Raw genomic sequence first — 16,502 nt, 5'->3', positions numbered from 1 at the left:
AATGAGGTAATACTATAGCAATATGATAGTGCAATGGCATAAATGAGCAATGAAAATAAAAGATAAAAAATCGACATAAAGAAAAAAAAAAGAAAAAGTGATAAGAAATAAAATTAAAAACAAAGTCGTTGATAAAGAACATTGCATCAAAATAGGAGGAGTCGAATTGACCTTCATCGTTGTTTACGTTGAAATAAGTAAGTTAGAAGCACCATTATCATACATAATATTTTATTCATCCTAAACTTGTCAAGTCTTCAAGTGATGTGGGGTGTTGAACCACTGGATTAGTAACTTGGGTGATGACTAAACACTCAATCAGGGTAACTTCGAGCCACAATTTCTCTACTTTAACTATCTCACGTATGTTTTAATAGTTTATTATATTTATTTGTAAACGAAATAAAAACTTCTAAAGTATTGTAAGTTCTCCAAAATTAAGAAAAAAATATTATTAAATCCATTTAAAATGAATTAGCCTGGTTCAAAGAGAGTCGGCAGTTTAGGGCAACTTTGAGCCATGTCAGAAATGAGATGTAAAAGGAATTATTTTAGTAAAAGTAGTGCAACTTTAAGGCAGAAAAAAAATGTTTCTAAATGTTTAAAAATTCCTCCTTTGTACTCTTTCACAACATTGTTATCATTCATAATGCTGCATAAAACATTGCAATGTACGAAAAGTTATTTTAACAGCTTCAAACATAATTTCCAAGTAGTTACTGCAAAATTATTGAATGACGTAATTAGGTTAATTCAACATTGCCACCTTTTTATATACTTATTTATTTTTTTCGTAAAATAAAAAAAAAAAAAACTTATTTCATACCCTCGACAGTAGAGTGCGCAACTGGGAACTCTAGTTTATTTACTACCTCTGACAATAAATTTCGGTGAATAGTTCTGTAACATTAACATAGACGAAATATTAACAACAGTTACCTTACTGTTCCTCGAAAAATTCCCCTCCCATAACTGTACCCTGCTGAGATTTTCTATACATGACTTGGAAACTTTGCAAGAAGCCTTCCTTTGGGATGGAGTTCTAAAGTCTCGCCACGTTTCGTTAGATGTCAAGAATTTTGTCAAATCTCTTTCCTTTCAAACCGAGTTTGAATCGTGGGGATAGGAAGAAGTCTGGAAGATTGAGATCTGACGAGTATAGTGGATGTTTTTTTCAGTGCCTTGCCAAAATTTAATCAAAACTTCCAATTTATTTTTGTTTTATTCATTTTCCTGTTCTCCGTTAAGAACCAATACACTAAACAAGCACTTTGTAAAATAAGTCTTACACAGAACACAAATGATGTTCAACTGAACAACGGTACGGACCAATTGTCAACACCTGCCGCTACGCAGGTGCAGCGTTTTGTTTTGTCTGTGTTACCAGTTAGGCCGTTTTGACTTCAGTCACTGAACTTTATTGCCAGGGGTTGTATTTATTTATTTGAAGTTAGATATACTAAAAAATTTCATGTGGGGAAAATTTAACCGGCATGGTTCAAAGTCACACTAAATGACTATAATGTAATTGAATTGAACGGGGCTTAAATCAAATCACTTAGGAAATGTCACTTTTATTGTTTTGAGAAATGTACTGTCCAAAAATCAACCCTGCAAAATGTTCAGAAAATCTGCAGATGAAGAGCTACAGCTTCTGTAAGCATTACTTACTGCTTATAAAACACTTTTTAGTATGGTTTAGTTTTGGAACTTTTGAACGGACATAGATTTTATGTTGTTTGACAGGGGGGGGGGATGCAAAAAGAAGAGAGCGAGAGAAGAAGGAAATAAACCAATTTATGCACAATGTCAAGCACTTGGTGGAGAAAGCCATTCATGATACGTGTCCAGAGAGAAATTCCAATTGCGTAAAGAATGTTAAACCAGTTCAATTCTCTGTAATTGTTATCATACGCTAATTTCATCATTGAGAAAGTCTTGTGCGCACATAGCCAGTTAGGTACGTTTAAAACAATTGCCTTATTTAACTCTAATGCGTTGAGATTATTGCCAGATAATACTTTCTTATACAAGTTTACTAAATACAAATTGATAAAAAAATTTAATGATAAAATAAATCAAACCTGATTTTTGAATTTGGCGAAAAACACTCAACTTTGAGTTTTGTGGCTTGATCAACTTCCGAAATGATTGTTTTGCACCGAATTGACACAAATTGTATACGGTTTTCAGGCTCCCCATTTCTGAAGTAAATTTAAATCCTGTCAAAGAAATCCAATACAACACATCAGAAATAGCAGCCGATTAAAAACAATTATTCAGCAGGCAAAACAAAACAATTTTAGTTCCTGCTTTACATTGTTTTTTTAAAAATTTTATTTGAAAATCTTATTCAACAAAAACTTGCAAACAAAACTATGAAGTTTTTTTTACAGATTTGCTTGTATGCGTCCTTTTAAAAAAGCTCAGCTTAATGTGCACTTTGAAGCTTATCGCAGCATGAAAGATTTTAGAAGAAAATAATTAGTGATAATAAAAGCATTTAATGGATTAAAATAAGTTCGTTATAAATATTCCCTATCGAGCCTACAGTTAAAGAATGAAAGAAAAGATGTAAAAGCAGTAAAGAAGGCTTAATATCTCGTTAAATGCATTAAAAAAAATCTAAAAAATAATAAAATTAGTAAATTCATTAAATATTTATAATCAAATACTTTGAGAATAAGATTGTTGGGATGGGGGAATTTTCATTTGTTGATTGGTCAGTCTCTTTCCCTATAATTTTAAAGGATGATGCAGCCCAATCATTACGAAACATTTTTTGCTCAAAAATCTAAGCCAGGATACGTTATTCACATTTTTTGATCTAAAAATTTTTTTGAATCAAATTTGAACAGTTCAAGAAAAAAAAACATTCTTAGAGGGAATTTGAATTTTATATCTAGGGCGAGAGGACTTTCTTCGAACAAATTTTATCTTGAAGACATTTTATGTGAAGAATGTATAAAATTAGATAGTTTAAGCTTTCAAGAGCATTTTTTGAACAGATTTTAAAAAAAAATCAAAGATGGCACCTGAATTCTGTATCTGACCAGGAAACATCACGAGTTCAGTAATCATGAAAAAAGTTTAAAACGGTCGCATTTGAAAGAGTATCTTTAGAAAAAAATTTGACCCAAATATTGCGTGCCCTCGTCCTGTTGTTTTTGAGATATGGGGGATCAAAGTCTGTCGAAATCTTACGAAAATTCGCCAAATTTAAAGACTTGGCAAGAAATGGAAAATACCACGTGATTTCATCGCCTGCGTCTAGCAAGACTCTCATTTCCATTTCTGGTCATCTGCAAAGCGCGTAAACGATGTTTCGAATTAACCCTTTACTTGTGTGGGTAAAATTAAAAAGTAACTATGAAGCCTGTGAAATGGAAACTAGTGAGCTTTATCCAGAGGAGCTACAACTTTATAACGAAATTGAACGTAGGATTTAACTTTGTAATCGTGATAATAATGCATTTCAGAATTTAAGTGCATTTCAAGTGTATTTTACTTAATTAATTTAAGTTTGTACTCTTGTAATGAAATGTGTTGTAAGTAATTAATAATTATGTACGAGAATTAATATGAATAAGTAAAAAAACATGCTTATTAAAGCTTATATATTGAAAATAAAATGGATAGTTTTTGATGTTGAAAGAACATGATCATGGATTGTAGTATCCCAGCTCTTATTTATTTTTTCAAAAGTTATTATCATTCATGAAGTTTTATTGTCTGACCACTGCTAGCGAAAATGTTTAATTTAAAATCGAAAAAAATAATAACTGAAAAAAAGAAAACAACGGATAGTAAATGTCAAAAATTTGCACAGCAAAACTAACGATGTCGGAAATTACTTCATAACAGATTCTTATCAAAAATTTTATAGTCGACGTTCATTACAACAACCCCTGTAGTTCGAAAAAGTCTGTCACTGCAACTGAAAGTCGCTATAACGTAAATGCACATCATATTGCATGTTATTTAGTCATTTTTAAAAATACTGAAGTCACTTTTACCAATTATGTTTCACGTTAAAAGGGAATTCAAATACGAGCAAAATAAAAATCAATACAGTTTTTTTTTTATTTGACTTGTTAGAGGGTTTACACATAACTTGAAAACGATACACATAACGAAAAACACACTGGAAATAACTGACAGAAATCGTTTTTTTTTTTAATTTGAGAACATGGTTTGAAATCTTTAAAAATGTCGTTTTCTTCGTATTTAGATACTGTTGAAGACTTAGATTTACGACTTTTCAAAAAAAAAAGACTTTAAAGTTTGTTTACCGTTTCTCTACGGTTATCATATTTTTTTCAAAGCAGTTTCATCATCGAATAAACTCTTTCAGTGGAAATATTTCACCCGCAGAAGCATAAAAGTTTTAAACATCAGTTTTTTAACAGACAGTCTTAAGAATAACAAAAAATTCCATTGTTTTTACAATAAAATAAAACAAATATTTCGGGCTGTGGCGTTTTCCCCTATACAGTTGCACGTTAATATCCCGGAACACAAGCCCCTAAAAATTTTAATGCCGCAATCTGTGCCACGAAACCCCGCGCCATGGTAGTCACCCCGAGTAAAGAATTAATGCGATATTTCTCACGCGCTTTGGTGGTGACCAAATATGGAAGTGAAATGTCTTGTCAGATGCAGATGTTGAATTCGCGCTGTACCTTCCATTTCTGAACAAAACTCGCTAAATTTGGCGAATTTACTAAAAATTTCGGCAATTTTTAAGACATCATATTTCGATAACGTGGTCACGAGGGCACGTAGTTTCAGTGCCATAAAAATGTTTTTCAATGCTCTTTCGAATGCCACCAATTTGGAATTTTTTTGAATTTCCTTGATCGTGATGTTTCCTGGTGAGACGAGAGGATTTAATTTGAACAAATGTTATCGTGAAGATCTTTTATGTAAATTTTTAAGAATATTTTTTGAACATTCAAAAATGTTTTCATACGGTTTCCACGAGAGAAAAACTAAATGTTTTTTAATCTAAAAAGTTACTTATTCCTGAAATTATTTATTCCTAAAAAAATCAAGAAAATTACCAACATTTCGAAAATATTTTTACCTTTTTGTTAGTTTTTACCGAAAAGTAAGTTCGTATCATTTTGGGAGAGTTTCTCAAATACGTTTCCATAAAGAGCACATATTTTCATTAATCACGATTTTCATAGATTAATGAATAATTGCCTCTAATTCTAAATTAATAAATGTATGGTTGTGATATTAACAATAACTGATGCCTTAATTATTACTACGATATTGGCTACAGCTATTTTCAGTGAATCTCAAGCCAAAATGAGTTATAACAAATATTTTTTTAAATGAAAAGGATTTGGTAGTTCGTGCATTTTTTTTTTTTATATAAATTATGTTATGTGCAGCTTCCTTACTATTAAAAAAAGTTGATTAAAAATAACGTCACACTCACTGAGATGTTATCTTTCCAATTTTTTACAGCATATGTTGTCATCAATAACGATTGATAGTTTTTATTAATATTCTACATAAATCACGTCCTTTTTCGCTGAAATATTTTATTCCTTGTGATAAATCGTATTGTATATTATTAGTGAAGCTTTATTTTCCCATAATTGCAGTTGGATTCGAATAGTGAATTCAAATAAAAACTGATTTATGTATGGTGGGCACACCAAAGTCGATATGGTAACTATTGTCAACATGACACTCATACTCAGAATTAAGATAGTGTTTCTTTCTGTATGCATACAATGGGTGAGTAAATGATAATACTGATGTCCTCTAAATTAAAGCTTTTCCTAAAGGAGTAAGAAATATCAACAACTATTAACGTGAAAAAATTACATATTGGCTGTAATTAGCTGAATACCAATAAGGTTGGCTCTCTGTTTAACGACTTTCAAGGGACCACGAAAAATCGTCCTTAAGTAGGAAACGCCCTTAAATAGAATGCTTTTAACACTACAGTGGACCATCTGGGACTGTGAAAAGCCGTCGTTAAATAGAGAAAGTCGTTAAATAGAGCGTCGTTAAACATAGAGCCATAGTCTCAAAATATATGTTTTTATGCATTTTAAACTTCATTAAAAAGATAAAATCAGATTACTAATAATTTCTGTAACCTATATTCCATTTATCTTCAATAATATTACTTATCTTAACGTACAAGAAGCCATCGAGTGAAATATTAAAACAATACAGTTATTGTTAAAACTATTGCTAATGAAATAAGATTGATTACCGAAATACTAAGTCTTTGACATACGTATATCGTTACAAATAATCAATTATATATAATTATCCTCTATACTGTATTTAGACTTAAGTATAAGACAGAATGTCACAAACATCCGCGCTTACTAAAAACACCCATACACAAAGACACTATATAATAGCAATCAATATGGCCTCCTGAATGTCAATTATTCTTTTCCTTTATTGATTTGAAAAGAAAAAATAAAAATTGATTAATAATTTATAATTATAAAGTGAAAACTATAGCTAAACTTTTATTTTCTGTTGTTAACACGTTGTAAATTATGAGCTTTATTGTTGGGGTAATCCAAATCTCAAAAAAGAAGCAAAAGAAAAAGTATAGCAAGCCTGTAGTATTAAGCTGAGCGACAGTATAGCTCACAGTAAAAAGCGAGCTGCGGCATTATAAATACTATCTAACGACGAAATAAATACTTTGGTAAGTTTCACTCACTGATCGGCTTCCAAATCAAAGTTCGCCGTTTTCATAAAGTGATCGTGATGGAGGGTAAATATGATACTCGTGACTGGGAAAGGCATGCGAATTCCCCTGATGTACTTGACAAGCAATGTAATAGAGCCAGAAAAAAGGCTGTGGTCTTCTTTTATGGAAGCAAGCTATCCTCTTTACCAGATAGGGGTTTCACTGAAACGCTGTTAAATACTGCCTGCTTGTTTTTCTGTATTGGTGTGTCAGTAGAAACGGAGCAATCAATGAGTATTTTTTGAAAGAACTCATTTGCTTGAGATTCGCCAATTATTTTCATACTGCGAAAATTGGGTGCCGTTTCAGAACCTAAAAGTAATCGTGAGTTCAAATCCATGAAGTCACCACTTGGTTCTAAGAACGGGTTGCTTATTTCATTCAGAATATTAATCATACCCTCAACGCTGTTGATGAATGAAAGTTGTTTTGTGTTAGAAATTTCATGGTGAGTGCTTTCTTCGTCTATGCTGGTCTTATTTTGAGAATATTACTGAATTTATGGACGCGATTCGTGCTGCTTCGCGTCCTGCAACCATCCATCTCAGCATAGCAGTCAGTCAGCAGCTCCACCGTCTGCTTTAATAAGCGCATTGTTTTTTCGTGAGCTTCGTCGATTGACATTTCCGAAAATGCCGTTCTTGTCTTCCTTACCATAAAACTTCCTTTCCAAAATTCGGAATATATATGAGGTAGACGATCCCTCAAAGACAGCATGTCCCACATATGGACTGACACACACTGTTAAAACTACAGGTTACGTTTGGCACCTCTCAGGGGTGAAACGCTCGTTCACCAGCGGCACCCGATAGAGAGCCGAAATTGTACCCTTAGCAAGGGTGAAAAACTGGCTCCCCTCACCCAACGTGCACCGTAGGTGAAAGAGCCTAGGTGAGAAAAATGGCACCTTTATTGCTTCCTATAGAGATCCCTCCCCCACATGTCGTGTAGGTTTTTGAATACAATTGTGTTTTATTTATTTTGATTTTTATATATACGAAGGCATTTGATCGCATTTCAACTTTCGAACATAGTTTAGAAGTGTTCATGACTTCAATTTGTCTGTTCGTGCACTAACTTTCTTAAATTCACGCTTGGACTGCTCAGTAATTAATATGTTGTTGACAACTTTTACTGCATGATCCGTACTGAAAATGAACAGGAAAGGTATTTATCAATCATTTGCCGGAACAACCAGAAATATTAGGTAACATTAGATTGGAATCATGGGAAAATAAAAGCGTTTCATTAACGTTTAAAATTTTAATCGAGCGTAACATATCAATATTTATTATTAGATTCGATATTTGAGTATTCTTATGCGTACAAAATAAATACTAATTTAAAAGCCCTTCTTTCCAATGTCAAGTTTTCCGTCAGATTAAAAATAAAAACGAGTAGATAACTACATTCGCTTCATGCAATAATGACTACGAAAGATACGTTAACCAAAACACGATGTGAAAATCATGAGTCAAACACCGAGTGAGAGAGATTTCTTTTCACGAGTTTTTTTTTTTTTTTTTCTCCCGCCTTCGTTGCTCTATTCGTTTCCACTACGTAGTTATTAACCGACTTCAAAAAAGGAGATTATGATTTCGGCTTGCGGCTTTTTGTGTGTGTTTTCATACTACTTCAAGAATACTGGACCGATTTGAAAAATTCTTTTTTTGTTTGGAAGGGTATGCTTCCTAGATGGTCCCATGATAATTTTGTCTGCATCTATTGAGGGATCACGGAGAAATCTAAGAAACTTTAAATTTCACATACGTAGACCAGCTTTCGTCACTGCGCGATACGTCACAGGAGGTCACGTGGTTTTGGCGTGAACGGTGCATTTTTTTTTTTTTTTTTTTTTGACAGAGGCATCATGTTTTGAACAATACGTATATAATTCTCTCGCATCGGCGTTTGATTTTCACATGGCCGCCGGCTAATTTTAATTTTGTCTTACAATGTATTTCTTACTCATGTAGCAAATCAGTAAATTAAATGCATTTTGCTACGAAAGTAGTTGAATTAATTAATTTATTATAATTTTTTTTTGCTAATAAATAACTTCATTTAGTCATCAAAGTTTTTTTTTTAATATTTCAGTTTTGAAATATATTTTGTGTTAAATTCAAGGGGAATTTAAGACAAAAATCCCCCCGCCACTCCCTCCGAAGTTAAATTTATGTTCCTTAATAAATATATCGTAACTGGCGTCCGATTTCTGAAGTTTCACTAGTATTCTAGCTTAAATATTTCATGACGCCGTCAGCTTAATTTACAGTTCGGATAATATTAATGTACAGACTTAGTTGGAATTTTTTTTATGTACTATGCTCCCCGATTACTGGAAGACGCCTGTACAGATTATGAAAATTCTTTTTCTGTTTGAAACTGTACACTTCTCCCTGTCGTCTAATGGTCTTCAAGTCCGGGTATAAGGGATCCTGGAGAAATCGAGGGAGAGGATAGATTTAAAGACTAATTTGGCGTTTAGTTAAATTAGTGTTAGGTGGGTTTTCAGTTACGTTATTTAGTAGTTTATAGGAGGCCCCGACTTCAAAAGTTTATAAAAAATTAAGAGATCGAATATAATTAGTTAGTTATTAAAATAATTCATCGTATAGTAATTAAAATCAGTGTTTATTTTATAACTGGGTGTTCAGTTTAGTTGATTTTTGTACTGGAATTATAAAATAAGTTTCATACTCGCGCTTTGTTGTTTGTAAACTCATAGCGTCTCACTTAAAGAAACGATTTTTTTTTTTTTTGTTTAATGCATAGAAGGGATCTAACTTAAGACCCAAGCCTTTGCTTCATCATATTTGTTCTTTAGAAAAATGTTATGGGCAAAAAACAATAAACTTCATTCAATTTCAATATCAAACGATTAAATATAAAATCCATTGTTGAAGAAAGTGCTCCCATAAAACAAAGGTGCTTTCTTTACTCAGTGTTAAAGAAAGTACCATAAAACATTAATATTAGTAAGGGGTGCCCCCTTACGGGCGAAGGAGGGTGTTTTGAGGGGTATTTTTCCTTTTTAGGGGGGCTCTTCCTTTGGGGGAGTACCCTCCTCCCTAACTATTTCCCCTGCATTAATCATTCGTAGTCATATCGCAATTTTTGAATAAAGACTCCTCTGAAGCAAACAGGAAATTCATTAAGTATCATAGTTCTAGTGTTATTTTGATCTTCATATATACAACATCACAGTAGATACTCTGTTTCTTGTTTGGTATTGATCTATAACGGGGCCTAGTAAAGAGAAATGTGATTTTTTTTCACGAGTTACGTGACACGTATTGTAAAATATAAAATAGTTAGGAAAATTATTGACATTTAAATGGCTCTAACTAGATTAACGCACAAATAAATCCTGTAGAGGAACAAAGATCAGTTTTTAGTGCCAATCGTATAAAATATTATGCGCATTAAGAATTTTTCTTTTTTTTACCGACTTCAAAAAGGACGTTCTCAATTCGTCAGAATCTTTTTATGTATGTCCCCTGTAAACTCAAACACGCACAGACCAATTTAGAAAATTCTTTTTTTTTTTTCTTTTTTTTCCCGTTTGAAAAGGTATAGACTTCCCAGGTGATCTCAGGGTCATCAAATCAGTATCTGAAGCTGGAATCCTTGAAAAATCAAGAAAACTCTTCAAATTCTATGGGCAAAGTCAAAGCGGTTTAAGTTCTTTTTTAGTGACTCGTGAATTGTTTTCGGAAAGCATACTTTAATTAAAGTCAAACTGATGATGAAGACAATTTTCTTTGTAAATAATTACGCATTTGAAAAAGCATTTCTTCACAGTCTTCGGAAGTCTCCGAGACGCTGTGCTCTTTTTCTTTCTCTATTTTGTTTATCTTAGCTGTTTTCAGACTCCTGTGCTTTCTCACTCGAGATGTACGTAAAGAGTGAACCACATACTCTACCCTACGTACTTATTTTATATTTACACCACTAAAAAGGAAAAAATAAATTATTTTCAAATAAAAAAAGAACCGACTTCAAAAAACAAAAAGGAACTGAAAAGTAAAAAATAATGGATCATACTTACATACGATTTTTTACCCAAACGTATAAATCAAATTTATTTTACGATTCCTGTACAAAAATCAACTAAACTAAACACCCAATTATAAATTAAACACTGATTTTTATTACCGCACGATGAATTATTTTAATACCTAACTAATTATATACGATCTCTTAATTTTTAATAACCTTTTGAAGTCGCGGCCTCCTATAAACTACTACCTAATGTAACTGAAAACCCACTAGAGGTGAACACTAATTTAACTAAACACGAAATTGGTCTTTAAATCTAAACCTACTCAGTTACGTTAGGAGGCCTCGACTTCAAAAGGTTATTAAAAATTAAGAGATCGTATATAATTAGTTAGGGGTGATTCCATAGTGACTAACGTAACATTCGCAGCTGATTTTCAAACTCTTTTTACTTACACCGGGAGTAAAAATAAATGTGTTTTGGTTTAATATGCAGATTTAAAATGTACAAGGTGACTATTTTTCATTTCTACCAAGAATTTGAAGCAAAATAAGCGCTGGCAAGTGTTTTTTCACCAAAAAAGGCATCGTGACTAACGTAACATTTTTGCAACCCTGAGAAACAATGCTTATGTTTCGAGGCAAACTTTTCTGAAACTTACGCATGCATTTAAAATTGGCCAATATATTTGTAAGAAGTAAACAATCTATTTTTAAAAATGTACTACAGATTTGTTACAGAGGAATCTTTTTTGGCCCTTAATGGTAATTTTACGAAAAACTGTGTGTGACTAACGTAACGTGACTAACGTAACCATCGAATAACAAGCAATGAATGCATATAAAAAACTTTTTGTAATTAATTTCTTGCTCTTATAGTACTTTTATTTTTTTAGGAACTTTTTTTGTGTTGCATTATGGTTCTTTCTTTACTTTTTTTCTATATTAGTGTAAGAAATTGAATGGAAGGTATCAGTTCAATTAACTCAATTTGAATGTGCGAAAAAATAAACAAATAAAGAAAACTGCTTTTAAAAACCGAATAACATCATTCTTGGGCTTATTAAATCCTATATATCTGTCATTTAAAAAATAAACTTTATGCAAATTGATAGTTTCATCGAATTCTAGTATTCTGCCGATATACTAGTTATCGTCACAAGAAACTCCGTAGTACTTTTCAATGTCATATTATTTTTTAAGGTTTACTGATTCATCGAACGACTAGTGTTGTGCATACTTTTGAATTAAAATGTAATATTGAAAAAAAAATATTCGAACGTTTTTTCAAAATGCATTTTAATTCCAGATATCACCGCAAATGTTTGAATTTCTAAATGATCATTCTTGCATTTTCTGAAATGTATGGCAGCAGCGCTTATTGTCACTTTATCATATAACATCTTCAAATGTTTTCCAACTAGCAGCCATTACTTCATTTTAATAATGTATTTTCTAAAAAATAGAGACGTTCTCCTTTGTTAAGACAGTATTTCTATTATCTTAATTTTTAAGCTTGGATTCTTGTGTTGAATGCACATTCAGCAGAGTACTCATTTTGCTTTACTCACCTTTTCTTCTTTTTTAATAATTCTTTAAATTGGAAGTATCTTTATAAAGACCTTTAAAAAAGTATTTTTCTAAGTAAACAAAAGGTCTATACAATGAAATTTTACTGGTATTTTTCAACCTTTATATTTTTAATCAATATAGAATGCCTACATGTTCAAAATTGTTCATGAAAATGTACATTAAATTAAATAAGTTTTAAATATTAGCAGTCATTTTTAAAATGTTACGTTAGTCACATGCAAACTGTTACGTTAGTCACAGCTCAAATGTTACGTTAGTCACACTAATTATTTTATATCTACTGATACTGAAATAATTATTTTGCACTTTTTAAGTAGATATGACACAGATGTAAGAAAATAAAAAGTGCTGTTTGGTTCAATCATCTGGTTTAGTTTTTAAGCAGAAAATAGTACATTTTCGTGACTAACGTAACGTAAATATTTTCAGTGAAATAACCAAACTAATTAAAATACTTATCTTATAATGTATGCAAAAAGAACAGTCAATTTTATTGGGCCAACATCTAATCATTTAGAATAAACATTGTTCTTTCAAAAATTTTCAAAAATTTTTACATTACACAAGAAAACGTAGCCGCATGTTTTTTGCACATGCTAAGCCTTTTCTACAACTTCGCACGTTTAGAGCCAGCAGAAAAACACCGAATGAAATTTTCGCAAACTGTTACTGGATTTATATACTAGAAAGTATGTTGAATGAAATAATAGGTCACAATTAAGGCTTTGTGGAAAAAAAATTTCTGAGGTTGAGGTTGACATTTCTATGGAATGACCCTTAGGTATTAAAATAATTCATCGTATGGCAATAAAAATCAGTGTTTAATTTATAATTGGGTGTTTAGTTTAGTTGATTTTTGTAAAGGAATTGTAAAATAAATTTGATTTATACGTTTGGGTAAAAAATCGTATGTAAGTATGATCCATTATTTTTTACTTTTCAGTTCCTTTTTGTTTTTTGGAGTCGGTTCTTTTTTTATTTGAAAATAATTTCATTTGAGAAGAAATAGACATTGGTATATAGACTGCTCACGTCGATGCATTTTTATTCCGGAATTAGCTATTCAATTATCAGCTGATTCAAACGTTTTTATTTTTAAGGTTGTTGTTGTTCAAGTTAGTACTAATAGATAGTTTTAGGTAACAGTTTTACAGGATATAAATAACAAGACATTAAATGTTTAATAAGGTAAACGGAACAATAAGCAGTTGTCAACATATTTACACACTTTAAATATGTTCGAAAGCTCTAAGAGGTACAATATGATCAAATGCCTTTACTTACGCGAGATTTCGAAGATTAATCCACGAAATTTTCAGTTTTGTACTTCATTCAATGTGAAAGTAAATTTCGTTGCAACTTCCTTCGTTCCCCATTCAAACTGAAGTTGTCGTTGGACGATAAGTCAGAGCGCATGCGCAAGGAGTCGCTCTCTAATTGAATGGTCTTTTAGCACTTTTGTTAACGTCGTTCACCCACTGAGGAACCAAAAGCACCTTGACGACACTTCCTAGACTCCGTTGCACCCTGAGGCACCGTTTTTTCACCCTAGGGTGAAATTCTTTACCCCTGTGGCACTTCCGGTTTTAACAGTGCAGCGTGAGCGTAGTTCGGCCGATCAAGGGAGATGAACATCCACTTTAAATTCGAAAGAGAGTTTAGAGTTTGAAATCTCCAGCATGTAGTGCCCGTGTGAAAGTCAGGACATGAAGTTCAGTCTCCAATATGAGCTGACAAGAACAGAACTAGTGGTGTGCCGGATCGTTAAAACAGTAGATCCGCGGATACGGATCATTAGTGTCAAGATCCGCGGATACGGATCTCAATTTTTTTCCCTCCAATTCAACTATCCAAGTGTAAAATTTGTTACGGAAGGTATTCCCATCAGAATAATGGCAGTGTCTTCAAAAAATGTCAACTGCGGCAAAAATATAATCAAGACTATGATTTACTCTTTAAAGAAATCTCCGTTAAAATTGAGGGAGAGTTGGAAGGAATGGGGCAGCGCTGCATTAATGCTCAGATGAAATGTGAAAAATTATATCTAGCTTACTCGGTAGATATAGGATACAGGAGCAAGAGTGTAAAGCTGCTACTGGACAGGCTAGAAATAATTTTCTCATTTTATTTCAGCATAAATGCAGCGCTGACCCATTCCACCGAACTTCTCCGATCGACGAAATACAGAGCTGGGAACGCCTTTACAAACAGTAAATAGAGAATTTAGTCTCACTTTTTTTAAAGGATGCAGAGAAAAACAAAAATAAAGAATAACAGAAATCCCAAATCAATAACAAAAACTAATATTAAAGTAAAAATAAAAGAAAAAAAAACATGTCCCAGAGAGCCGACCTCATATTAAGATGAATTTCGCGGGTCAGAACACACATTTGTTAATAAATATGAACTGACAGCAGGTAAAAATTTTAAATCATTGAGCTTTTTCTCCTTATCTTCCGACTATGAAATCGTTACCAATCGCGCGTATAAAGGCTTTGAACTGCATTTGAAATTTACTTAACAAGATTATAGCTCCTTCTGCATATAAGTTAGAAGTTTCAAATAAATATCAAACGCAGAAAACTTCGTTCTTTCAATTAGGGCCAACATTTTTAACGTACGGGTAAATTTTAACTACCATAATTGTGAAAAACGTTAAATCGGTTTTTAATTAATATCTCCGGTAATTAAAGTTCTACAAAAACGAGGCCAAGCTAAGAACACTTTCGATCAAGTCACCTTTTGAACGAAAAATGAACTATCAAAATCGTTTCATCTGTTTAGGAGCTACGGTGCCACAAAAAGACACACTGATACACACTTTTAAATCTTATTTCCTTTTTTGCAACGGGGGGAGGGGGTACAAATTGCCTTCTGAAATGATATCTTATAATTTAAATAGGGAATACAACCTAATTTAAACGGTATTTAAGAGTCTTTTATTCAAATATTTAAAAAATTTTAGAATAGAAATGATCCGTTTAAGATCCGTCAAAAAAGTAACGGATACGGATCTTTATTTTCCCTCGGATATCCGCGGATACGGATACGGATGTCCGGAACATCACTAAACAGAACCGTGAACTTTCCCCTTTTCTGGATCGATATCAATCGTTTTCATCTGTAGCTTTCGGACTGTCCTTTCATTGATTTTCATACTCTCTTCAAACGATTTTTTTGCGCAATGCAAATAACGCACATGCCGTTATTTGATGAGCCCGACGATTTTTTTTTTTTTTTTGACGTGAAAAGCGACTAAGAATGACTCTGCTGTACCACTGCGTGAGACACTTTGGGCTCTATGAAAAACAATCCAAATGACGTAGCAAATGCTATTATGGCTAAAAACGCTCCTTGATAACCCTAAAACATCATTAAGACAAGAAAAGAAATTGCATTTACCTCAAAATGCAGTCTTCTCGTTATGCCGCTAGACTATGGCGGCAAAAGAGATTTTAGGTTGTTTTGTGTCTAAACGTCAAACTAACGGCCTTTTTGACAAAGCAAGTGGATGTTTTAAGTTTTATAAACAAAGTTTACAATGATTATTTCGGTTTAGTTGTAAGGGTATCTGTGTAGTATTTTTTTTAAAGGATGTGATTTTAAGAATATTTTTAATTTTTCCACTGTTGGCAGCTCTGAAAAATCAGCGTTTTTTACCCGACTGCGCGTGCGCGACGCAAAGAAAGGTAATGTGTTTATCAGTCTATGTATGTATGTCCGTTTCTATGTGGCGTTCTACAGGCTAAACGCCTGGGCCAATTTTGGTAATTCTTACGTCAATTGATTTGTCTTAACCTTGGGAGTGTCACTAAACACATGACAGTAATCAAAAGTACCATTTGAAAAACCAGTTGCCATTTTGTCAGTTTGGGATCGGCGCACGCTAGGTGTCGCACGCTACCTGTGTGCGACAGATGCAGGTAGTTTTCACTGCCTGAATTTTTTGTTTACCTAGTCTACTAATTTGGGTCTCAATGACCGAGTGGTCTAAGCGATTGCTTCTCCTACTTGAGGCGGTGGGTCAAGACACCCTCGCTCCGGATGTACTTTCATCTCTTTCTGATGTAAATTCTTTCATGTGTTCTTTATATGTATTCTGTAGTGTAATAAAAATATATTATGCATAACGAAGGCAAGACAATCAGATTGTAGTCCTCATCAAAAT

General features: G+C 32.7%; 1 protein-coding gene across 6 annotated transcripts in view; it reads right to left on the bottom strand.

Moving 5' to 3' along the window:
- The window catches only part of LOC129218433 (gamma-butyrobetaine dioxygenase-like), a 94,547-nt gene that overhangs the window by 75,340 nt on the left and 2,705 nt on the right, over window positions 1-16,502 (bottom strand). For 3 of the 6 annotated variants that reach the window (XM_054852692.1, XM_054852693.1, XM_054852694.1), the window contains exon 2: window positions 2,085-2,222. The exons of the other annotated variants lie outside the window; for them this stretch is intronic. In XM_054852692.1, the coding sequence (XP_054708667.1) occupies window positions 2,085-2,202 (118 nt within the window). In that variant the 5' untranslated portion in view covers window positions 2,203-2,222. The remainder of the gene's footprint in view (window positions 1-2,084; window positions 2,223-16,502) is intronic. 6 annotated transcript variants of the gene reach the window in all.

This window comes from Uloborus diversus, chromosome 3 (assembly GCF_026930045.1).
Source record: "Uloborus diversus isolate 005 chromosome 3, Udiv.v.3.1, whole genome shotgun sequence".
Lineage (NCBI taxonomy): Eukaryota > Metazoa > Arthropoda > Arachnida > Araneae > Uloboridae > Uloborus > Uloborus diversus.
The sequence above is the reverse complement of the archived record's forward strand: the minus strand, read 5'-3'. Positions and strand labels throughout refer to the sequence as shown.